Genomic DNA, 23,821 nt, shown 5'->3' with positions numbered 1-23,821 from the left:
ATTTCTCAAATCTGTTTCATGTGTTTATTTGCCATTCATTTATCTGCTTCGGTGAAGTGTCTGTTCAAACTTTTTGCCCATTTGTTAAAGTGGATTTTGTTTTCTTACTATTGAGCTGTAAGCTGTCTTTGTAAATTCTGTATAGATGTCCTTATTACATACATGATTTTTCAAATATTTTCTCCTAATCCATAACTTGTCTTTTCATTTCCTTGTGTCTTTAAAGAGTAAAACTTTAATTTTGATGAAATTCAACCTTTTTGTGTCTTATCTCACAAAATCTTTGCCTATCCCAGTGTCACTATGGTGTTCTCCCATGGTTTCTTCCAGAATTTATTTTAGATTTAAGGCTTACATTTAGGTTTGTGATCCACTTCAAGTTAACTTTTTAATATGGTGTGAAGTAAGAGTTGAGTTTCATCTATTTATTTCTTTGCTTCTGTATGTGGATGTTTAGTTGTTGAAAAGACTTTTTCCCCGCATTCAATTACCTTGGTACCTTGGTCGAAAATCAGTTGACCATGCCTATATGGCTCTTTTTCTGGACTCTTTTTTTTTCTGATTCATCTATATTTCTATTCTTATTCCAATACCATACTGTTGTATTTACCATAGTTTTATACTAAGTCTTGAAATCAGTTAGCGTGAATCCTCCAACTTGTTTTTTTCTCAAAATGGTTTCGATTACCCGAGGTCATCTGTATTTCCATATAAGGTTTACAATCAGCTTGCCAAGTTCTACACCCATGAAAGTCTGCTGGGATTTTGCTTGGCATTGTGCTGACTCCATAGATCACAATGAGAAGTGACATCTTAGCACTGTACAGTTTTCTGGCCCATGAGCACAGTATAGCTCTCCCTTCATTTGTGTGTTCCCTTTCAATTTCTTTCTGCAATGTCGTTTTCCTTTCCACATACAGATATTGCATGTGCTGTGTAAAGTGCATCTGTGAGTATTTTGTATGTTCGATGCTATTGCAATGGTATTTTTATTTCAAGTACTAATTGTTCATTGCTAGAATATAGAAATTCAGTTGATTTTTTTTCAAAATCTTGCATCTTGTGACTTTGCTGCTTAATTTGCTAATTAGTTTTAGTAGCTTTCTGATACATTTCTTAGGATTTTTTACATAGAAAATCATGTCTTTTTGGATGAAGACAGTTTTACTTATTCCTTTCCGATCTCTACACCTTTAATTTCTTTTTCTTACCTTATTATCCTGGCTGGAATCTGCAGGACAACACTGAGTAGAAGTGTTGACAGACATTCTTGTCTTCCCAATCCTAGGGAGAAAGCACTCAGTCTTTACTTTTAAGTGTGATGTTAGCTGAGGTTTTTTTGGTAGATCCTCTGTAGGGAGATAAGTATTTTTAACTGGATATATTGCTGCCCAAAGGTTTTGGGGGTTTTTCTAGAAAAGAAGAAGGAAGAATGCACATAGGCATCCATCAAAAGGGAGGCCAGCAGGGTTTCTTAATGAGTTCAGCCCTGTCTTAACTGTGTGATGATTTATTAGGAAGTAAGCATTTATTTCCACTAGAGGTTTTAAGTGTGGAATATGGTTCACGTTACACATGACCGTTGTGTGACAATGCATCTTTATGAACTATATTTGGGAGGGACAGGTGTTGCCAGGGAACCAACTCCCCATTAGTCCATTGGGAGGCAGTGTAGCCTGTGGTTAGAAACATGGGCTCAGAAGCCTGGGTGCCCAGTCCCAATCCAGCTCTGCAACCTTGGGCAAATTCCTCAACCTGTGTCAGTTTTCCACCTGCAAAAATGAAGGTATCAAAAGATGTCAGTAATTCCTACCTCCAGGGCTTCTGAAGACTCAATGAACAAATGCAATTAAGAGCTTAAAACAGCGTCTGTTGTCTGGTGCATTTTAAGAAGACTTTAGTTTGCATAAAGCTAAGTTACACACAAGTTTTCAGTAGCAGGTTTACTGCTTGAAGTAAAGAACAGCCATCCATTTCAAAAAAAACAACAAACAAACAAACAAACAAATCCACTCTCCAGAAACCTCCTATTAAGGTTTTGTAAGGAGAGGGTTAGATACTTGATTTCTGTGGTTTTGCATGTTATTGGTGCAATGGATACATTTAAAAATCCTGTGCTCTGCATAGCAATTATCAGCTGGGTTACAGTTGTGGGCAGTGACACCCCGGAGCTCATGCTGAGTCTATACTTAAAGGCTGAACCAGGGTTTGACCTTCTGATCTACTTGTTTTGACCACTTGACAGTGGCTGGAATGGGCCCCCACACACTGTTCTTGGGCTGCCCCACCTGGACGTGTGGACCACTGTGCAGCCCCCAGTTGGCTTCAACCTATTATTTCTGGCCAGCAAACTCTAATTCATGGGGACAGAGGCTTATCGGTCAGCCTGTTGCTTTCCCAAGCATCTGCCTTCTATCAACATGTTCCCAAGTCAAGTCCTGGGTGCCATCCTTCAATGGGGGGCAAGTCATGCCAACCTTCCTGTCTGGAGTGGGGTGTGAGGGGACACTTGCCAGCAGGGACGAGGTCACACTGAACCTGCTCGAGTGGGTGGTGCTGCAGCAATGTGATGTCGACATATGAGGAAAAGCACTTAGGAACAGGTTGGCAGGCCTTCCTTTCCCCTTAACTTGAACTTGCTTTTTTTTTTTTTTTTTGCCTTGTACTTTTTGAGGGTGCAGTCACAGCAAGTTTTGTAAAGGGTCTTCTGCAGTGTTTTCTCATCTGAAGTCCCTTCTTCATGTAGGGTCTACGTTGTCCAGCCAATTGTCTGTTTCTGGTTTTCTCTAGATTGGACCAGTGAAAGATTTGAATGTATATGTTGAGTTTTTTAAAAATATAAGAGTGCCCTCAGTTCTGTTTGGACACACCTGCCCAATATTTTACCCTTCCTCTCTCCTTCCCATACAGCGGGGGGCTGGGGGGGCAGCCGACACATAGTTAGGAGAGCCCGTCCACCAGGCCCCAACACGGATTTCCTGGTGTTTTTCTCTACAGTGTGATGGGTAGAGTTTGGGGACAGGAGTATTTGGCCAGCTCTTGTCCTCACCTCTGCCAAAGATGTGCTATAGTCCGTTCCTTGAGAGCTGCATTCTCTACCACACCTTTTCAGCTGTCGTTTTGATTCTAGTACCAAGACATATTGATTCAGGGAGCAAGACAGACATTATCCTCTCCCTTGACTGTCATAAGACGCCGCAGATAGGTGGGGACTCCGAGGCACATGTGACATGGTCCTCCAAACTGTGCCTGCTGCCCCAGGTGGTCATGCTAAATTATACATGGGTGGAGGCTTTCTGCAGTGCTGTTTTTCCACCGGAGCACAAAGCCCTCTGTCACAGGAGGGATTTGACAAAGCAAGTCCTCCAGGCCCTGCAGGAACCGTGGAGCTGCAGGGGGCAGGTTCCCTTCCAACCACAGGGCTCGACAGCGTGTGAGTTTAAAACAAACGGGAAGCCGATGCAGAGAGTCTGACTTTCTATTTGAGTGTTATTTCTTTGAGCAAAGACAAGGGCTGAAATTTTAAATATCAAACTGTTAGGGTTTCAAAACAAAACAAAACAAAAAGGCAAGAAGAAACAAAGAAAAGTCAGAAGTGACACATTTAACACTCTTCTCTGGTCAGATAAGAATCTACCCTGAGCTCCACCTAAATGACTAACTGCCAGCTTCGTGATTCGGCATCTTTCTCTTTGTGTATTTTCTTCATTCTTATCTTCTTCTAGTCCTGTTTCCTCACTTCTCGCCAACTAAAAACAGAACAAAACAAAGCAAAGCAAAGAACAAAGCAAAACAACTCCCTTCGTTGAAGCACTGAAAGACCACCTCCCACGGGGAAGGCCGGCTAAAGGGACGGGTCCGATGGACGGATGACGTGGAGGCGCTGTGAGTGCCGTTTCCACGCTCCCGGGAGCCCCTCACACGCATCGTGCCTGGCTGCTGCCAAACGCCCGTGCTGGAGACCTACCAGGCATTCCAGAAACAACTTGCAAACGAATGGAAGCACCAGCCTACCGTGAAAGGAACGAGGGAGGGAAGGCAGGTTCGTTTTGGTGATTAGATTTATGCAGCTCATTCTGGTATCTGCAATTCTCCAGGCAGCGAGCGACCCCATTAACACAGTGTCGCTTTATCGGGGCGCGCACTCTCCCCTTCGTGTTGTTTCCCGGACGCCTGTTCCATCTCAAGAGTCGGCAGCTGGCAGTGGCGTCACACAGGTTTGCTACGTGTGAGGAATTCCTACAAACATGTAAACCGGACTCACAGTACACTGATGGCGTTTCTTCGTCAACAAAGCTCCTGTGGGTCACGGAGGTCCGCCTTGCAACCTACCCAGGCTTAAGGGGGTACCAAAATGTGAGAATTTGCCATCCGCCTTGCTTCTAAGTTCTGTTGTCCGAGAAGATCATCAGTGGTTATTTTTTATTCTGTCCATTTGACAGGTGATGACCCAGAAAGAGGACTTCTTCAGTGCCTGGAACTCGTGTCTTCATCACGTTGCCTCCCTGTCTCTGGCGCACATCCACAGAGGTCAGTTGGCTCTTGAGTATTTGTAATTGGGCGGCTCAGAGGGCTGTGAGGCATCTGGGAATAAGACTGCAGACGAAGGCCAGTCCCCACACCAGGCTGAGCCCTCATGTTGAATGTAGGGCCCCGAAATAACTTAACCCCCAACTTACCAGGAACACTGACCAAACAACCAAAACCAAACCCACAAAACCTAACGCTGAACTCCAGGAACAGCGCACCCAACACAACCCGACAACTGCCAACAGCACTGGCTCCATAGAAGCCAGCTGGCAAATGGCGGGCCCCTCAGCAGTGGCCCTCTGCCCAGCAGGGACTGCCATTCCCAAGTAAACACACCGGAGGGTGCACACAGATAAAGGGAGGTGTTTTAATAGGATCGCGGCCTGAAGAATTTCAAGTACTGCAACTAGCTACTTAAACCTAATCCTCGAATTAGCGAGAAACCAGTTCAGCCTTTTTAAGCAGTGGCTCTCAACCAGAGGCGATTGTGCCCTCCTGGAAACATTTGGACAGATTTTTTTGGAGACATCTGGAGAGATTTTTTTGCTACCACAACCGAGCAGGGGTTGCTAGTGGGTAGAGGTCAGGGCCACTACTAAACACCCCACAGGCTGTGGACGGCACCCACAGCGAAGAGTTATCCTGCCTCCATGTCAGGAGCGCAGACACCGAGAAGGCGTTGAGTGTCCATTATGACCTCAACAAACTCAAATCACATAAAATAAAGTGAAACTTTGAAAACAGAGTAAAATCCATCAAGATACGGCAAATTATTCTTGAAAATTTTGTGTGGCATCAAGAATCATTCGTTCATTCATCATGTACTCTTACTCCATGGGGGGAAGTCTTAAAAGAAAAAGGCTCTCACGGTGCTTGTTTGCTGTGTGGGGTTTTCTGTCCCACCAAGTTCACGGCTGGCCCTGGGAAGGCAGGGTCAGGTTTGGTCACCACCACAGCTCCAGGGCCTGGCTCCCAGTCCTGGTGTGTCCTCAGGCACCGTGTCGCGGGGTGGAATTTTTGGATGGGTTCTGCTAAGGGTCAAGCCAGCAAACCAGGCATGCCTGAATCCCACCCGACCTCACAGCCTGGCCACCACCCTCCCTTCCCAACCAGGCAGTCCCAGAAGAGTAGAACGCCACGTTATTAGTCACGGTGGGGCTGCCCAGGCCCCTCCCTGAGAGCTGACAAGAGCCAGGTTGAGGTGAGTAGACTGAGCCTGGCCTCTTCTCTCCCTCAAGGCGCAATCCAATGCCTGGGACCTTGGTGAGCCTCATGACACAGGGCTCGCGAGTATGGACAGGAATGAGAACACGCAAGTGCACACGCCTAGAGCACGGGTTCCTCATGGGGCCTGGGGCACCACACCCAGGGAGCAGCTTTTTTACACAGTGACCACGTTCTGTAACAACCACAGCCTCACTAGCCCCCCAGATTTGGATTGACTTCCCTCTTGTCCCCGGGGAAGGAGTGGAGGAGAACAGAGTGGGGCTGAGAGGGGCAGAGGGAGGGCAAAAGATTCCCTCCCCACAGGTCATTAAGGCACAGGATTGAGTTCCCTCCTCTGTGGATCCAGAAATTGTAATTTGTCTGCACACCCACAGTATATGAGGCTCAGAGGAATTGACTCAGATTCACATTCAAAATCAAATTCAAAGGTGACAGCTATATAAACCAGAATTCGAGTTTACTTGTCACGAATGAAAACCCAACTGCTGAGTCGTTCGCACGTGCTCCATCCTGTGGGGAACTGTCCGTGTGGCATTCAGTGGCAGTCAGAATGTTGCAGAAGGCTGGACTGTTTGGACAGCTCTTGGAGGAGCGTGTGAGCGTCCACGCTGGCCTTCCTGCCGTGGAGGCTGGGTCCTGGAGCCCACCGGCTGTCCACTTCCTGGACCGTCTCAGTGCGCTCAGCACCAGCCTCACCCCTGAGAAGTTTATGCAAACCACCCCTCTTCTGTTGCGGGGTTGTTTTTTCAGATTTGTTGATCAGGCTAACACATACCTGAGATGTAAAGCGGCACATGAGGCACGTTTACTGAAGGCAGTGACGTCCCAGACCTTTCTCTCCACTCTGTGCAGACATTTATGGCTCCACTCTCAGGGGTGCCTGTGGCTCCAGTGCCTGGGCTCCTCCCCCTGCTCGTCTGTGTACGGGCCACAGGTGTTACCCTCCCAGGATACGAGCAGGATCCACGTGGCCTCCACATGAATCACTTCTAAACATTAGGAGATGGGATTAAATTTGAAAGGGGGCATCAAAGAATCCCTGAACTCATGCCTTGGTCTTGGAAACGCTGACCATTATGCCTTGTACCACTCATCCCATCTGTCGAGGGCATAGTTAGGTTTAATATGAGGGTTGAGAACTTGGGCTCTAGAGTCAGGTTAACTGAATGCAAAGACTTTATTTACCTCTACCTGCTGTGTGACTCTGAGTGAATTAACCAACCTTTCTGAGCTTTAGTCTCATCTTTATTTATAAAATAGAGATAATGTGATATTTACCTCATGGGGCTATTGAGAATATACTCGAAAGCCCTTACCTTAGCATCTGATCCATAGTTAGGGTTCAATAAAAATCTTTTATTACTGTCAATTACTACTCTACAAAATCCTTAGTTCCCATTACCAAAGTGGAACATTTAGATCCTTGTTTCTTAAGCTTAAGAACAAGAGAACAATTAAGCAAGTTAGATTCCAGCGTAGGATATCTTAACACGGGCAGGAAACATCAAAGAATTAATATTGCCACAGCACAAAAGCAATCCGAATGGATTCCCTACCTTTTACTGGTTAATAACCACAGTAGCGGAAACGATTATTTTCAGGAAATTGGCCCCCTTCGGTGTCAGAGGAAGACAATTTGGCTGTATAAAGTAACAGAAGAAAAAATAATAAGAGTTAGTTCAATGACAGCATCTAGACATCCCAGGAATGTTTTGAGATAGAGAAAGCCATCCGTAATGAGGAGGTCTGAACAGATACAGAATGGGTTCTCGTGGTAGGAATGTGCCGAGCACGCACTGCGCAGGGACAATTCCGTCAGCATATCATTGCATTGAAATAGCGAGCTGCGCCACTGCCAGAGGTCCCCGGGGGTTGGGAGAAGAAGTAGAAGGAGCCCATCTGTCTTCGGTGACCAGGCCCAGATGTTGCCTCTGGAGACTTTCAAAGAAAGAGCACAAAGGAGGGAAGGGTGGAATCAGTCCGCAAAAACACAGACCTTAACATCACCCCAGATGAAAATGAACTCAGAATCTAGCCATTTTTATTAGGAACAAATGGGGAAAAAAGCCTTCTGGCATCAGTATCTGTTGTCACCTGAAGACTCAGGAAAACCATGTTTGAAATAAAAATGTTAAGCAGTCTCTAGTGGTTTCTGAAGTGGGATGTAACCATTACAATGATAAATTATTTTTCTGTGATACACGTTTTTATCTTGCCCTAGAAAGAGCAGTTCTGAAGCACAGTGCTGTCTGAACCCCTAAGGGTGTACCAACACCTAAACAAAAAAGAGAAACTAAGCACTTTTATTAAATAAATTACATCTACCATTCTCCAGCTCCATGCAGAACTGTCTCTTGGTTTTTCCATTCTCTAAGCTTGTAAGGTGTTCTCATTATGCTGCAGAAGTCCCTTCTCTGGTTCTTAATAAAGTGACTAATAATTTAGAATGTTCACATTAAGAGCACATTGTAATTATGATTAGAATATATAAGTAGTGTGGCTTTCTGCCTATCAGAGGATTAATTTCAGACTCCTCTCAGGGACGATTTATTTCCAAACAAGACTTTCTTTGTTAATAAAAATGTGATCATATGTGTTATTAAAGCATTCTTTTTGTATTTTATCCGTGAGTGTTTGCTCCAGTATCCTTCATGGGATCAGCATTTTTCATCCCCATGGTTAATGGAGCTATTCTTTAAACAAAACTACATTCACCTCAACTTGGTTTCAGCTTTGGCATTCATCTTCCAGGAACTACGAGAATATACTTACCACCTCAATGAATGTGCATTTCATTATTCGAGCTCAGAAAAATCAAATTCCATAACTTCATCCAGGAGCCCCGTGTGGATTTAGGTCCTTGTCACCCCCCTTACACTCCACTGCAGAAGCGCCCCAAGACCCTAAATCCTCTGCACTTGAGATGCTAACCTGCCCTCCGGGGTGGAACCGAAGTCGAAAATCAATATATCTTATTTGAATACAAGTTTCTTCAGTGTGTTTTGCTATTGCTGCTGGAGATGGCGGTCTGGCAAGTGGGGAAGGAGGGTAGGTATCACAGGTATTGTGTTGGCTGGGACAACCTGTGTGCCTTCCTTTCCCAGGGGGACCCTCTGCTGGGTGGGACAATATTTAGAAGCAGGCCCAGCGTGCCCTGACAGGTGGTCTGGGCTGGGAGGGAGGAGCTTTGGGCACTGCTGCCCCCTGATGCTGACCTTCCTCTTTGTCTAGCCCCCGTTAACTGTGTGGGTGGTAGAAGCAGGCAAGGGGGTCTAGAGAGCCAGGAATGGGCAGGCACAATGTGCAGCAGCATCTTGGAGGCCCCAACACGGGGAAGAGAAGGACCATCTCCAGCTTCGTTCCCTCTGCCCCGGTCACATGGCTGAACCTCAGAGCCATTCGTTCCTGAGAACAAAAGGTGCAGTAGGGAGTTGAGGGTCCCCATTTCAGAGCGTGTGACACTAGGAGAGCCCATGCGACTGTTCCAGTCCTCTGCAGGAGTTGCTGGGTCCCTAAAGCCTTGAGTCTGGGACAGCGGAGAGGGGCCATCTGGAATGCCAGCAGGTGGACACGCCTTCCCTGCGCTTACACAAGATTGCTCCAAGGGACAGAGATGAGAGTGGAGGCTCCTGCCGAGGGAGGCACCCAATGGAATGGAGACTGTTTTAAGTAAGAGCATGGGGGACTTTGGGCTCATGCAGAGGGTGGCTTTATAAAAAGAAAAGAAAAGTGTGAGTTTGAAGCATTGCTACACGCCAGCCCTTGGAGGAGCGGCAGCATTGCTTCATGAGCAAATGGACACAGAAGAGAAAGTTCTACAGTGCAGACCACCCAACATCATACCACATTCCTGGCCTTTCCCCTTCTGGGAAAGTGAGTGAGGCGGAGAGTGGCTCCCAGGCTTCTCTAAGTCTACTGAAGAACTCTTCTCCAGCGTCAGGAAGGTTGCTCCTGTCATCAGAATGCTGGCGTTTCTCCCCCCCAGACCTTGCCTTCTCCCCGTGGCCACACAGGGAAACATGTAATGTGGGTCAGCCCCACCCAAAGACCCCCAGTACCGTTCACCCAAGAAATGCCGTCACATTGGCCTAGCTAGAGGTCTGAGCCCCTGAGGCCCCTAATCACTCCACTTGGAGCGTGTCACTAAGAAAGCTGTCTTGAGAGGACTCTGCTAACTCACTCTTCTGTGAAGGAGGTGACCGTCTGTGAAAGAATTTTGGGACTAATGACCCGAGGTTTCTGTTGCCCTGGGAAGAAGGGGACAGTGGAAAAGGCGAAGTCTAACTCCTGCATGATATCGGTTCTGTGGAGGAGACGGTTCAGAACAGATTTAGCTGCAGTACTTGACCCAGATGCTAATAAAGTGTCACATATCCCTGGAGCCCCAGTATCTCAGCCGACCGTCATGCTCACTGCGGCCTCCATCTGACGAGGGTTTCCCCTGGGCCGGAGCCATGTCGTTTCTTCGGTCTCCACAACAAGCTCACAAAGCCCGCTGAGAAACAGGCTCAGAGGAGGGACCGATTGGCTAGGATCCCATACAACCAAGGGCTTCACCCTCGGGCTGGCTAACCCCAGAGCCTTGCTCAGAAAAGCTTCTTAGGCACCAGATTTTGAGGGAAACCCTCCCACCACCAACTCTCCAAGGGCTTTCCTTCCTACGGATAAACACCAGAGGCTGGGGGTTACAGCCTCTTGAACATTTGGAGATCTTTCTTTGTGTATTTATTTAACACATACTTTCCTATATTAAAGTTGGCCTGTACTGCTTTTCACTACTCTTACTGCGTTTGTCTCTGAATAGTGTGTCTTATATTTTCCATCTCACAGGTTTTCTGTGAGGATGAAATGAAAAATCATGTGAGGAAGCACTAGGGCCCTATAGTCATGCGGACAGCTGACACCTAGGGAGAGCTCAGTGTATCAAGCCCTGTGCAAATTGTGGTGGAGGGAGCACTCATTAATCCCCTGCCGAGGCAGTGAGGAAGGGGCCACTATCTATCCAATTTCCACCTGAGGAAGCTAAGCACAGAGAGATTAAGTAAGTTGCCCAGTGTCACACAGCAGAAGGAGGATTCAAATACCAACTGACTGCTGCTATCTGCCCACCTTGTGGGGCCGCTAAGTGCTGGTTGGATTTGAATCTGGTTGCTTAGCATGGCTAAAGGGACAGAAAAAAGAAGCCCTCCCCGCCTTAAATATGGGAGTTTTTTTTTTTCCTCCTTTTTTTTCCCCCCATCGTGTGATTGAAAAAGATACCTTATATTTGTACAGCAAAAATCCTATCTGCAGTCCTTACTGGCTTTACAGCTCCTGGCACCTAAGTAGTTTCAAAGTAAGATTAATCAGTACTCAAACTGGTAGGTGAGAGCAACAGCAAGGTAAAAAAGAAACATTTTTTTACTGCTGAACTCTGTAGTGTGAGTTTTCCCTCTAGGAATATGATTAAGAATAATACCTTCTAAACTGTGAATTAAAAATAGGAGTATAGGAACTCTTGTCTTATCATAGCAAGTCTAGGTATGATTTTCTATTTTAAAAACATGATCCCATATCCCATATTCTAAAGCAAAACATATTTGCAACAAACATAAATTTAAATTTAGATTTTAAAGGACAACATGTTCTAATCTAACAAAACATTTAGCAAATAACCTTTGAGTTCACATGAGCCACCCACACAAAAACCAAAATGAACTCAGAAAAAACATAGAAAAAGCAACTGTCTGTTGACAACCAGATTTTCTTTCAGCTCTCAGTTTTTTTGTCTATAAATAATCTGTATGTTTCAAATGTGACCATTTTTTTTAAAGGTGTCTCCTGGCATATTCTCACTTCAGTGTGTTTTAAAAACAAGAAATGACTCTGTAAATCATGGAAACTCGTGAGTTTTTGGAGGGAGATCTTTAATATCTATGGTCTTCAGATACCAAAAGTGTCACAATGAAACATTAAGATGACGTAGACTTTCTTTGGGGCATCTGTTTATCTTTTATGAAATCTGGAGTTTGATAAATCACCAGAGATAAAAACATCATTTTTAACCTATCGTAGATCCCAAGCGTCAGGAGAAAAAATAGGGCTGTGTCTCCTCTTTATGAATTTACCTCTCTCTTTGCTTGAGAATTATGAGATTTTATTTGCAGAGAAAACATAATGCCCTATGAACTTGAAAATGATGGCTTTTACTGAGAAATGTGAGAACCAAAAAGGAAAAAAAAAAAAAAAAGGAGCATTCGATCCTCCGAGATATAATCAAGTAACAAGTTTTAATATATACTTAAAGTGGCCTAGAGTGTTAGATAGGAAAGTAACCACGAGATAACTAACAGGAAGGTGTTCGTCAGTATATCCCCTGCCTTTACTGACATGTAGGTCCCCGATTTGCTGTATCAAAATGGGTATTAAAATCTTGATAGGGGAAGTTTATTTAACATCAGGGTAAGTAGAGATAGAGGAAACTGTTTATTGTGATTTTTTCCCCCTGAAAAAGCACTTGGAAATTCTCTCTTAATTGGAAGCCTGAAAAATAAAGAAATTCCCACAGATTTCTAAAATTATAGGTGAAAAGTATTCTGTGCCCGAGAGAGTAGCAAAAAGCTCGTGTGGTGGAGACGGCGTCTAAACTCCTATGGCTGTCATCTCGAGGGTCCTAGCGCGTGAACCAGAATGTAAGCTAGTCACAAAAACATAACATGGCAGGAAAAAATGACTTTTTACGGTGTTAGAAATAGCTGTTTCTTAATATGTGATACAGTTTCTGGATGCTGTGAACATTAGAGTTCCTTGTCTCGTGCACATCTGAGAGTTCTTCATTCCTTAGAAGTTTAAGACAAATTAAATTTTAGGCAAACCCATTCTGGGCCATGGACAGGTGGTTGAGTTTTTCTGATAATTGCTGCAAAAGGCTTTTGTCAGCAGTTGATTAAGGAGACACTTGGGTTCTGATCGATGCCCCAGAGATGCCTCAAGTCCCAGCGATGCAGGACCGATTACAGCTGTGAGCACTTGACTTCAGTTTGCTTTGGTCGTTCTTGCAAGGAACGTGAAGACTCTGTCAGTCCTAAGGGATAGGACTGAGATATTGCGTCAGACCATGGGACAAAATGGCGGGATGTCCCATGGAAGCTGAAGCTTGCTCCATCTCTCAAGCTATGATTGCCCCACGGAGAACAAACATTTAAAATCTGGTCCTGCCTCACCTGAGTCCAGCACCTACTCAGTTGTCCTTCAAGAACAGTACAGGTGTTTCTCTTCCTTCCTCCCTTATTCACCCACCCTCATCCAACAAGCACGTGTTGGAGGCCTACTGTGGGCCAGGAACTGGGTTAAGTTCTGGGGATGAAAGATCCAGTAAGGAATGGCCCCTGCTCTCAAGGACAGTTAGTGAGAACTGGATGACAGTTTCCATAGACCAGATGCTCTGGGACAACTTGGGAGAGGCTTAAGTATGGGGTTCACATGTTCCCCATTAAGTGCCCAGCAAGGCGGCCAGCAAGGATGGGTAAGATTTACCTATATTACAAAGGTGGAAAGGACATTACAAGCAGAAGGCAAAGCAGAATGGGCAGCATGAAATTCACGATTTGGGAAAGCACTTGTGGTCTGGTGCGTCTGGAGGCAGGGCACACATAGGGAACAAGGTGAGGATCCCACAGGGCTTTGTGGACCTCGTCTGGGAGTTTCACTGTCAACCTCCACGGTCAGCGGGGCTCTGGGAAAGATCTGGAACAGGGGAAGGCATGGCCAGTGTGGGGCTGTAGGAAGTGTTTGCAGCTGTGATGTGGAGGCGAATTGTGACCCGCGGAGGCCAGGCCTGGCTGTCCAGCATGCAGCTATGAGGAGATAAGCTGAGAAGCGGTGGTGGTAGGCCTGGCGTGGGGAGTCGCTGTTCTGGAGACGTTACAGGAGCCTATGGGACCTTGAGAGAGATGGGAGGTGAAGGCTGAGGTGGAAGGAAGCGCTAAGGGTGCTACGGGGAGGCCTGGCCTGTTTCTGGCACCAAGGTGGAGCAGACAGGACCAAACCCAGCCTGGACATGCGCAGCATGGGAGGACCTGGGGCCCGTGAGTAAGCCACCATGATGGGGCCGAGGACATAGAGATACCCAAGTCCTGAGCAAAGCATTGTGTTAAATTCAGAGGTGAACCCCTCAAAATGGAACATCAGGGTTGATGCCGCATCCCAGGCAATTGCTCACAGCTGTCATGTCCATTACCTTCCTGATTTAAGTGCTGTATCTAGAGTCCACAGCTCTTGGTTTTCCAGAACTGGTCAACTCCTCTTCTCTTCATGGATCACCGTGGCACGGGGGGTGTGGGGCGTGTGACCTCCAGCTGAGCATCCGTGCCGGAGTTGTCTTTACAACAAGGGGTCTGCAGGTAGGTGGGGCAGTCCCACGGGGAAGGCTCTCCGCCAGGGAGAAGATCTGGCAATAGTGGCCACCACTGGTGTCCACCTTAGTAAGGACCCCCTGGCCATGATGAGCTGGGGGCCACACTGGATGAACCAGAGAGTGCCCCATCTATCTGCGGGTGGACGGTCTCCCCGCACATGGGGAGACTGCAGGTTCCAGAGAGGGGAGTCCAGAAGAGTTGTGCCCTTGTCTCTTGCTGAGTGAATGGCCACGTGTGCCCCAGGCTGAAAGGACTGTGTCTGGAAAGCCAGCGGCCAGTGTGCTTGCTCCCTCTTGCGACTGTGTGCCTGACCTGAGCCAGGGGCCACAGCTGTCTCTCCTTTGAAACCAGCTTCACAGGGAAGAGCCCGGAGAAGGAAGATCAGATGGGCGTGCCATGTTCTGCCTGCTCTCTGGAATGGAGCATGTGAGCCGGCTTGGGGACCAGGCAGTGAGCCGTGGCCTCTTGCCTGGAGTGGAAGTCCCCTGTGGGCCAGCTCCACACCCCTTCACCACATCTCAATGGGTAGGAGGCTAGATCTGCCCCAACTGCTAGTTGCAAAGAAGTTAAGAGCCCCCACTCACCCTCCTTGTTGATTCTGAAAACAAAGGTAGAGTTCTTTCTGCAAAGATGAAGCCCTTTTGTCTCTCTCTCTCTCTCTCTCTCTCTCTCTCTCAACATTTCCCTCTTATGTTGTGATGAATAGGTGGGTGGGGGACTTCAGAGGCCTGGAGTGATAGTTCTACAAAATGAGCTGAGAACAGGCTGTCACACATGTGAGAGGAGACGGCTGCGGACAGCCACCAGCGTGCTCCACGTTGTGCCACAGAGTCAGTGCAGGGCCCCTGACCAGGAGCCTCGGGGGTGGGCGCCCAGTGAACCTGACCCTCAAGGCTCCCAGGGAGACGCAGACCTGAGCTGGAGGTGTGGACCCACCGCTGCCGCGGGTGCCAGGGAAGCCTCAGCAAGGAGGGACACTGCTCCCAGAGCACAGCGCCCGGCCCCCAGGGTGCTCGGCTGTCACACTCCTTCAGGTGGAACCTTCTGTTTAGGGGCAGATGTCAGCCTCCATATTTCTGCGGCCCCTAAGAAGAGGCTGGTTTCCTTATCTTTGTTGTGAAAGCCTCCTTCTTCTGCCAGACGGGAGACGCAACTGGGACCGGTGTCCTCTTTCCAGAGATAGATGGAAGCGCCTGGCTTTGAAGAGTTTGGGTGAGCCTGTGTTTCAGCATCAGGTCTTCGTTGTCGAGCACAAGCCAGCCCTGCTAGGGGAAGTGTATAAAACAAGCTGACAAAGTGTTGAAGAAAATCTACTCTGTCCTCCTGCCGGAACAAATGTAGCTTCATTCATCCAGAAGGCCAGGCTCCAATTTACAATTCTCAGACTCCGGGAAGTTTTGTGAACTCAGAGGCATGGGCAGAAGCATCCGCCCTGTGGATCCCTGACTATTCCCACCCCCAGTGTGGATCCTCCGGTCTAGACACACAAGGTCTGTGTCCAACGCTGCCAACAGCTGCCCCTTGGCCACCCCATGAGTCTAGGGATGCACACAGCAGATGGAGTGCCTTCCTAGGGAAGAGACTGAAGCTATGAACTCAGGGTCCTGGGTACCTGGAGAAGTGGGGTGCAGACTCCAGACAGGTACTGCCCCATTGCCCCGTGGGGAAGGCTGCAGCCAGAGGGATGGCCGAGCAAGGCTCTTTAAAGGTTGGCACCTGGGGCAGGACCCCAGTTCTCCAGGGCCCTGTCATGGGGATGGAGAGAGAAGCTGAAAGAATATTCTGAGACAGGATTTCTGAGCAATACAGCCCCCTGTGTTACCTTTAAGGTCACTTGTGCCTATTAACTTCGCAATAGTTCCTCAATCTTATAGCCATATTTTAAAGGGAAACATAAGTTCAATGCTATTGTGCATTTGGTCTGTCTTACTTTCCCCCCTTATTTGCATCAACATGTCATAATGAAAGATATTCTAGGTACAACCATTTCCTTGTTTTAGGGATCTCCCGTGTTGCAAAGTCCTGTCTACCTTTCAGAAATGGCCGCAGGGGTGAGGCTGTTATACCTCACCTACAAGCCCACGCAGCCCGTATTCACAAGGGGAGATACAAGTATTTCATGCTGGCCTGTAAGTTTTTTCTCCCAAACTACCCTTTTCTTACTTCATTTCCTTATTTCAATTTCTTACTTACTTCATTTTCTTACTTCAAACGGGTCACTGTTTTCGAGGCTCCCCCAACCCCCACCTCAAAGCGACTTGTTATCTCAAAATCTGTTTTCTCCCACTATGGTCAGGCCCATGTTTCTGTCACACAGAGTGGAAGGGTTGAACCAAGGGAACTTGACTGCCCTCAGACAGGTGGAAGTCTTTGCAGCCCCCTGCCAAAACGAACTGCACTGGGGAGGGGACACTTACGAGCAGTTAAAACAATCGATGTTGAATCCGAAACATTTCACCCGGAGTCTTTGAAGGAGACTCACGCCGATGCCATGAGCCTCGCGCTCAGCTGCCTGCCTTCTGCTCATCGGGCAGTCAGCCCCCCGTTGAATCGGCAGCAGAGGCTTTCATTTTTAGAAGGTTGTTTTTTTTTCTTATTTAGAAGTTGTGGGGGCGGGAAGCGGGAGGGGGAATGAAATGTGAACATTGTCGAGAAGTTTCTCAAGCAGGCCTTATCAGTGAGTTAGGCAGTCCAGGCACAGTGGCCACACAGACCTGGTGGAGAGGTGCTGGCCGCATCTATACCCTCTCTCTTCTTTGGGGTCTTGGTAGAAAGCAGAGTGGGGTGAAGTGAGTGGTAAGCCCGCTGTTGGCACGAGAGCATATGTCGTGCTGACATCTAAGGCGAGGGAAAAACAACCGGGAAATCCGTGTGCTCTCCTGGTGGTGCCCAGTTGTCAAGGTTGGCTTTTGTTGCTTGTGTAGACAGGGCAAGAGGCGCTGGCTGGCCTCATGAACCCGAGCCACCCAATTAAGGGGAAGCTCTGTTTGTGGGGCCTCAGTCCAGTTCCACAAAACGGGGTGGTGACTTTGGGCATGTTGGACACGACAGGCATGGACCAGAGTTCGGGAAAAGACACAAAGCAATCTCTGGAGGCTCATTCCTCAGACAAGGCAGCGTGTGTGCACCTGTCAGCCAAAAAAACAATTTAAGGAGAAGAAACCAGGTGTAATGAGTCCCACAAAGATGTGAAGTGGTGAAGAAGTCTGTGTGATGTGGAAAGAGAAAGCTTCTCAAAGGTGCAGGGTGGGGGGGCAATGCCATGCTGGACACTGCGCCTAGGCCTCCGGCCTCTCCATTCGCCCTCATGCCACCTCCATGAGACAGCGCTGGTGACGGTAGGAAACTGAGGCTCAGGGAGAGCATGGGACTCATCCAGGGACACGTGGCTGGGAGTGGCGGTGAAGACCACGAGTGAGGTCTGATTCCGCCTTGACTGGCTGGGCCCAGGAGAAGGGTAGGGTTGGAGCAGATGAGAAGAAGACAGAGTGGGTCGTATGGTTGAGAACCCAGCTGTGGATGAACGATAGTGAGGAGCCAGCGGGGTGGGTACGGGGTGGGGGGCTTGCACCAGGGAAGAGGGCCTGACATGCAGAGGGGAGGAGGCGCGTGCAGAGCTCTGGCAGTGCGAGTTCTCCCGTTGGGGCAGCAGTGGGCACAGGGCCAGGAGAGGGGGACAGGGCATCCAGGTTGGGGAATGAGGCAGACACATTATGCAGTCAAAGTGGCACCTGAGCTGTGGAAAGGGGTGCATCGGGGGAGTTGTGCAAGAAGGGTCAGCAGGCTCAGAGACAGGAAGTTAGAATCAGAGACCTGGGCCTACTGGCTGGTGGATGACAGTACCACAGAAATGGGAAAACTCAGGGAAGGATTGGCTGGGCATGAAACTCGAATGATTCAAAGAGACAGCTGCCCTGGCTGGTTGCCGGGTCTTGTGAACAACTTCGTGTCACAGTGGAGTCCAGCCACAGCCAGTTGGAGCTATGGCTCTGTGGTCACCACAGAAGAGGAGAGGTGAGGGCGAGAATCTAGCAGCCCTCCATGGAGGCAAGTAGCAAGTGTTTAGATTCCCATGGCCCGTGCTCAGGAAGATTCCAAGTCACCGTATAAAGCTTTGCCAAATGAAATAGGCACCTTCAAAAAGGTTATCTAAAGAAAACCTGGCACCTGAATTTGTAGATTATTATTTTTTTTTAAAGATTTTATTTATTTATTCGACAGAGATAGACAGCCAGCGAGAGAGGGAGCACAAGCAGGGGGAGTGGGAGAGGAAGAAGCAGGCTCATAGCGGAGGAGCCCGATGTGGGACTCGATCCCACAACGCCAGGATCACGCCCTGAGCCGAAGGCAGACGCTCAACCGCTGTGCCACCCAGGCGCCCCTGTAGATTATTCTTGATTCATTCTCAGACAATAGAGTTCAACACTCTGTCACACCAAGACAGAGCTGATGACACTGTTCAGGGGGAGGGGTTGTTGCTTCCAGAGTCTTCCATGGCTGGGTGTGTTCTGAATCGGTGAGAGCAAACGCATTCATATGAACTCAGCCTAGCTCAGGCTCTTACCTCGAGCTGAGTTTCTGTTGAGCTCCTTTTATGGGGAGAGTATCGTATTTCAGTTCTTAACGCTCTTAAAATTTTTTAATTGTTTAAAATAATTTAAGATTCTATGTAATTACATTTGTTTTAGACTGTTGATGACTGGATGGGCATATATATGTAAAGCAGGCAACACTGATCCCTCTGTGGGTTCTGAGCACATTTTGACTGGATCAGAGCAAACATTTAGACTTGGAAAAAATCATCAGCACAAGATACAACTGATAACAGTTAAAACTGCATAGAGTAATTTAGTCATAGATAAACACTGTCTAAAGATTTGTGTTTTATAGGTAACAGTGAACACAACACAAAAAAATTACCCAGACAATGCTTTCTTGATGAAAATTCATTCTTGATGATATAATTCTCTTCAAAATATCTGCATTTGTAAACATGACATCCAGACATCCTTGGGGTCAGAACAGTGGAATGAGGCTGTCCCTCGGTCATGAGGCTGGTGTAGCTTTACCCACTTTTGTGGGCTCTGTGGAGGTTGGGCTGGGCCCCGAGGTGGTTAGTGGCTTTGAATGGTTGGATGGGCAGGCCTGCGAAGTTCCAGTGGAGGGGTGGGCTTTGCTCTGCTCCAAGGCAAGTGCTGGGAGTGTGCCCAGTAGACGGTGATGAAAGGTTACAGCAGGTAGAGAGTGAACACTGCTTTGAGTCTAGAAATAATAGGCTCATCTAGATGGTTGACTAAGTTAAAGCCTTAAAGCCTGTCAAAAGAAGTAGATTTAAATCTGAGGGTGTTAGGGCCTCACGGGAGCATTTCTAAAAGTGAAATAATATAGTCCAAACAGTGTGCAGGGAAGGCAGTGTGTGGTTTGGTGTTTAGTTTGACCAAAATAAAAAGGGGGTGCCCACACAAGTGGGCTTTTGGTGGGGGCCAGGCCACCGTGGCAGAGAAAGGGAATGTGATTTCTGTAAATTGTCTAAATTAATATTCCTAGAGCTTTCATGGCCAATTTAAATGGATCGTTAAAAGTATTTTTTTTTTTTTGCAAGCTTTCCTGAGTTTCTCTCTGCCATTCTGTTGGAGAAGGATGGTTGGGGAAACATGAATTGAAATATGTAGGGGAGTTTGGGGGATTTGCTTGAGTCAACACTGGGGGCCATTATCATGTTCATACCAAGAGAGGCCTTAAATCCATGGGAGTCACAACAGAAGACTGAGACAGAAAATCTACCACAGCCAAATTTACAAAGGCAGGTGGTTCTCTAAATGGCGATCACATGAAACAGGGATATAGTGTGGTCTTTGGGGGACCAGCTGGTCATTGGTGGCTGAACCCAGGACCTTCTGGAGGTTTAGGATAGAATTCTGTTGATGGTCATGACCCTGTGCTCTGATGTCGTCATTCCACCTCACAGTGGTACAGAAATTACCCACTCTGAGAACAGGGGGAGCTCTATCTATCCTATCACCAGGGAGAGAAGGGTCATAGAATGCCCCCCTGTGTCTGTTATAACTACCGTGTTCCTCTCCATACCAGAGGAGGGGCGGAAAGGAGGTCCTTCACCTTTCCTGTTTCTTCCCTTCCAGTTACGTTAGAGCAATTCTGCCTGGCAGTGAGGAGCTGTCCTGACCAAGAGGACCAGGCTTTGCTCATGAAGGTAGGTTATCAGACAAAGTACTGATTTCCTGAAAGGCTCGTAGCACTTTTATTGCCCTGAGGAGAGTTTCATTTTTACAAGCAGGAGTAAATTTATCATCCCTGAGTTCTGTGCTCCGCGGGGATACACTTGTCATCGGCGGGTAGGAGGGTTGCTGGTTAATGAGCCCAGCCGCCGTCCGTGGGGTGCAGCAAAGTGACAGGAGAGTGGGTGTCAACTACTGGCAGGGAATCTATTTAATTCTCCAGAGGGCTCCGTTGGTTCTAGTTAAGCTTATCTGACAGAATCTTGATTCTTTGAGCAGATTTATGAGGCTTGGCCAAATTCCATGACTCTTACTGTACTTTTTAATTAAGACAAAGGATTCCATACGTTCTGTGTCTGCCACATCCTCGCTTTCATCACCATGGGGAACGCTACACAAATGAGACTGTTCAGATTAACCGCTGGAGTGGGCATCTTATGTCATAGATTCCTTGCCCTTGAGCAGAAGACAAACTTCACTCCTTCCGGGTAGCAGTTGTTTTATTTCCTTCTGAATGACAAAGGAGCACAGGTGTGGTATAACCTACATTTAGGTTGTACAGTGGGATGAGCCACAAGTGTGGGAAAACTTGGCCAGTAGCCTGCATGAATTTAATGAAAACTTTGTTTTTGAAGGCAGAGAGCGATAAATACCACCAAGTCACAAAGGCACATGAACGCCTTTCCACCAATGACTAAGAATCATGTTTTCACCTAGAAACTATACTTAGAGTGACCTTGAGACATACGCATTTCCATGACGTCATTTCAATTCTGTACCATCAGGAAACTGTGTGGTCCAGGAGCTGCATCTCTTACCTAAACACCATACCAGGTGTCCTCCAACTTTAGAGATGGGTGGAAAAAATAGGGCATCACTATAAGGGATTTCCAACTCATTTGCCTAAGGTGTGATATTTTTGGTCTGTCTTATTTTGTTCTAAGCTTTCAGTGATGTTAATTCTATAATAAAGAAGCGCTGATACCAAATGGTTCATTTCTCCACCAGAGTCCTAGGTATGATACACCGACTTTGAATGGCATAAAGTCAGGCACATGAGCTTTTCTCAGTATTTTGAGGTTTTTCACAGTTAGCCCTCGGTCACCTGACCTGATGCCTATTCCCCAAAGACCTTTCCTTCCGGGTACAGGCTGTATTTCTGTGGCCCTGAAGCAGCTCTTGGGCCACAGAACTCACCTCTTGACCCCCAGTCACTATTCAAGGTGTCAAGGGCACGGAGCCTTTTGCCCCTTCCTTCCTATTCTGTCTTGTGTTGCTTCTGTGTGCTGAACGCACTCCTGTGTGCTGCTGGGTACTGCTGGTGACTTGGGATGCCCCAGTGACTCTGAGCTTCTCCACGTCTCTAGCGAGAGGAAAGAGATGGCACCAAAATCCGGCTTCTCCTTCTCAGTTTCTCACCTTCCTGCTAACTCTCCTACTGCCCCCAGCCTGGCTTCTCTAGAACGGTGGCTCAGAAACTAGCAGGCGCAGTGGCGGAGGAAGGTTAAGATAGCCTGAGGTGTCCTGGAATGTGCATGATCTCCAGGAACTTTCAGTATTTTCTGTGTTCCCTGTTGGTTTCTGCAAAATGTACTAGGGCGGCCGAGGACAATGTCTGTGGGTGTTTTCTCAATATTTGCAGGTATTTGAACAGGCGTCATCAAAGAAGTTTCACTGAACAAAATGTGTGCTCAGTTCATATATACTGAAACTATTTTATGATTTTTTTTCAGGGGATTGAGGTTTCTAATGTCACATATCAGAGAGTACTACGTGGGCGTGACCATGGTGTGCAGGATTTTTGTAGATGTTGTGTGGGAGAACTTGCTCAGGGTGACAGGAAATCATTTTGATTACAACCAGCCTACAGTCCACTATATGTTTATTGGGGTGAGCTGTTCACGTTGAGATCTGCAAGAAACTTCAATATTTAATTCAACTTTGTTGGGCGAAAAGTTGTTGGGAGACAAAAACTATAGATCTGAACCAAATATGCTGGTTTTTTTTTAAATGATATTTGCATGCAATGCTGTTGTATCCCTACATTGTCACAGATAACTGAGACCTCGGGACAGTTATTCCATTCAGGTCTGTGGGTGTGCTCTATACACAGACCGTAAGAAGATGCAAGAAATGAACATGTAGCTAAGCCAAGGTCAGGTACCGGTTGAGCCAAGGTTAGATATCTCTGGAAAAACAGAGACAGGGTTTGAGACTTTGGAAGTGGCAGCAGCGAGAGCCTTCATCGGACAACCAAGAAGAGTAGGGGAGGGAGGAGAAGTGACTCCCCACCGTCACACCGCTAGTTGGCAGACAGCAGAACTGGGACCAGAAAGCCAGGTCTCTGGAGCCTCAATCTGGGCTGCTTCCTGGGACCTCCATCCACATGAGTAGATTCACAGAAAAGTCTACCACCTCACCCCCTCCACCACACCAGAGCCGCATGGGAGGTCAAACTGCAGTGAAACCACAAAATCGCTCTTGTGGCTTGTCTGGTAGAATCGCTCTCGCGGCTTGTCCTGAATCACACCCCCTTTGCTAAGAGCACCATAAGCACCATGAGAAGGAAGGGAGCTGGCTTCTCCATGACTCAGTTTCCTCATCTACCAAGTAGAGGTCAGGGCTGATGCTGACTTAGGGTGTTCCCACCACTGCAGCCCTGTGAAGGGGCTAGAAAAGAGGTGCCGGGGGATAAGGCAGCTGTCATTAGGATTTGTGTTTTTGTGTGATTTCACAACAATTTGGACCAAAGAAAAGATATCAATTCTATAAATTACTTATGCGACCCCATTCATGTCCTTACCTACCTGTTTCTTCACTCGTTCTTAGTTCTACTGGCCAATTAGTCTCTTCGGTCCTCTGCAGTCACTGCTTCGGAGAGCCGGGTTACCCTGCAGCTCCACCCACCACTCTGTGGTGGCTCCAGACCTCCGCTCCAGCCCCACCGCCACTCGGGCCTGCAGGTCTGAAACTCACGCGTCTTCGTCCTCCCTCCTCAGCCTCAGATCCGTGGCACAGCCTGTGACTCCCCCTGCTCTGGGGTGGCCATGTCACAGGCAGTGCCGTATCAGTCCTCTGTGGCATCTTTCAGAGCCATCCCTTTCCGTCTTTCCCAGAACAGAGCACCTGGGCCTGACCCTCCAGGGGCAAGGCTGGTCCCCACACTGCTGGGATCCAGGTGCAATCTTGGGCTGGCTACTTCTATCTCTTTTAGCCCAGTGTCCTCTTGTGGTGAAAGAGGAAATGAATTAGATTACTCCCCAGAGACCCTTCCAGCATCCTCACTCTGCAAATCTACGTCTGGACATGGCCAACAAGCCTCTGTCTCTGAACATGCTTGAGAATGGGCCAGCCTCGACTGCCTGCCTCTCTCCTTCAGGCTCAGCAAAATCAACTTTCTCAGAATCCCCCCTCCTACTTGTCACTCCTATG

The 23,821-nt window shown here is 47.6% G+C and overlaps 1 protein-coding gene across 9 annotated transcripts in view; it reads left to right on the top strand.

Annotated features, from left to right (window-relative positions):
* ACOXL (acyl-CoA oxidase like) overlaps positions 1-23,821 on the top strand; it is a 354,068-nt gene that overhangs the window by 282,965 nt on the left and 47,282 nt on the right. For 3 of the 9 annotated variants that reach the window (XM_034659540.1, XM_034659539.1, XM_034659538.1), the window contains exons 17-18: positions 4,443-4,530; positions 20,294-20,364. The exons of 1 other annotated variant lie outside the window; for it this stretch is intronic. In XM_034659540.1, coding sequence (XP_034515431.1) covers positions 4,443-4,530; positions 20,294-20,364 — 159 coding nt within the window. Of the gene's footprint in view, positions 1-4,442; positions 4,531-8,488; positions 10,518-20,293; positions 20,365-23,821 lie in introns of those variants that run through there. 5 more of the 9 variants (XM_034659546.1, XM_034659544.1, XM_034659542.1 and 2 more) reach the window with 4 other exon arrangements.

This window comes from Ailuropoda melanoleuca, chromosome 4 (genome assembly GCF_002007445.2).
Source record: "Ailuropoda melanoleuca isolate Jingjing chromosome 4, ASM200744v2, whole genome shotgun sequence".
Taxonomy (NCBI): domain Eukaryota; kingdom Metazoa; phylum Chordata; class Mammalia; order Carnivora; family Ursidae; genus Ailuropoda; species Ailuropoda melanoleuca.
This window is presented reverse-complemented; position numbering and strand designations above follow the sequence as displayed.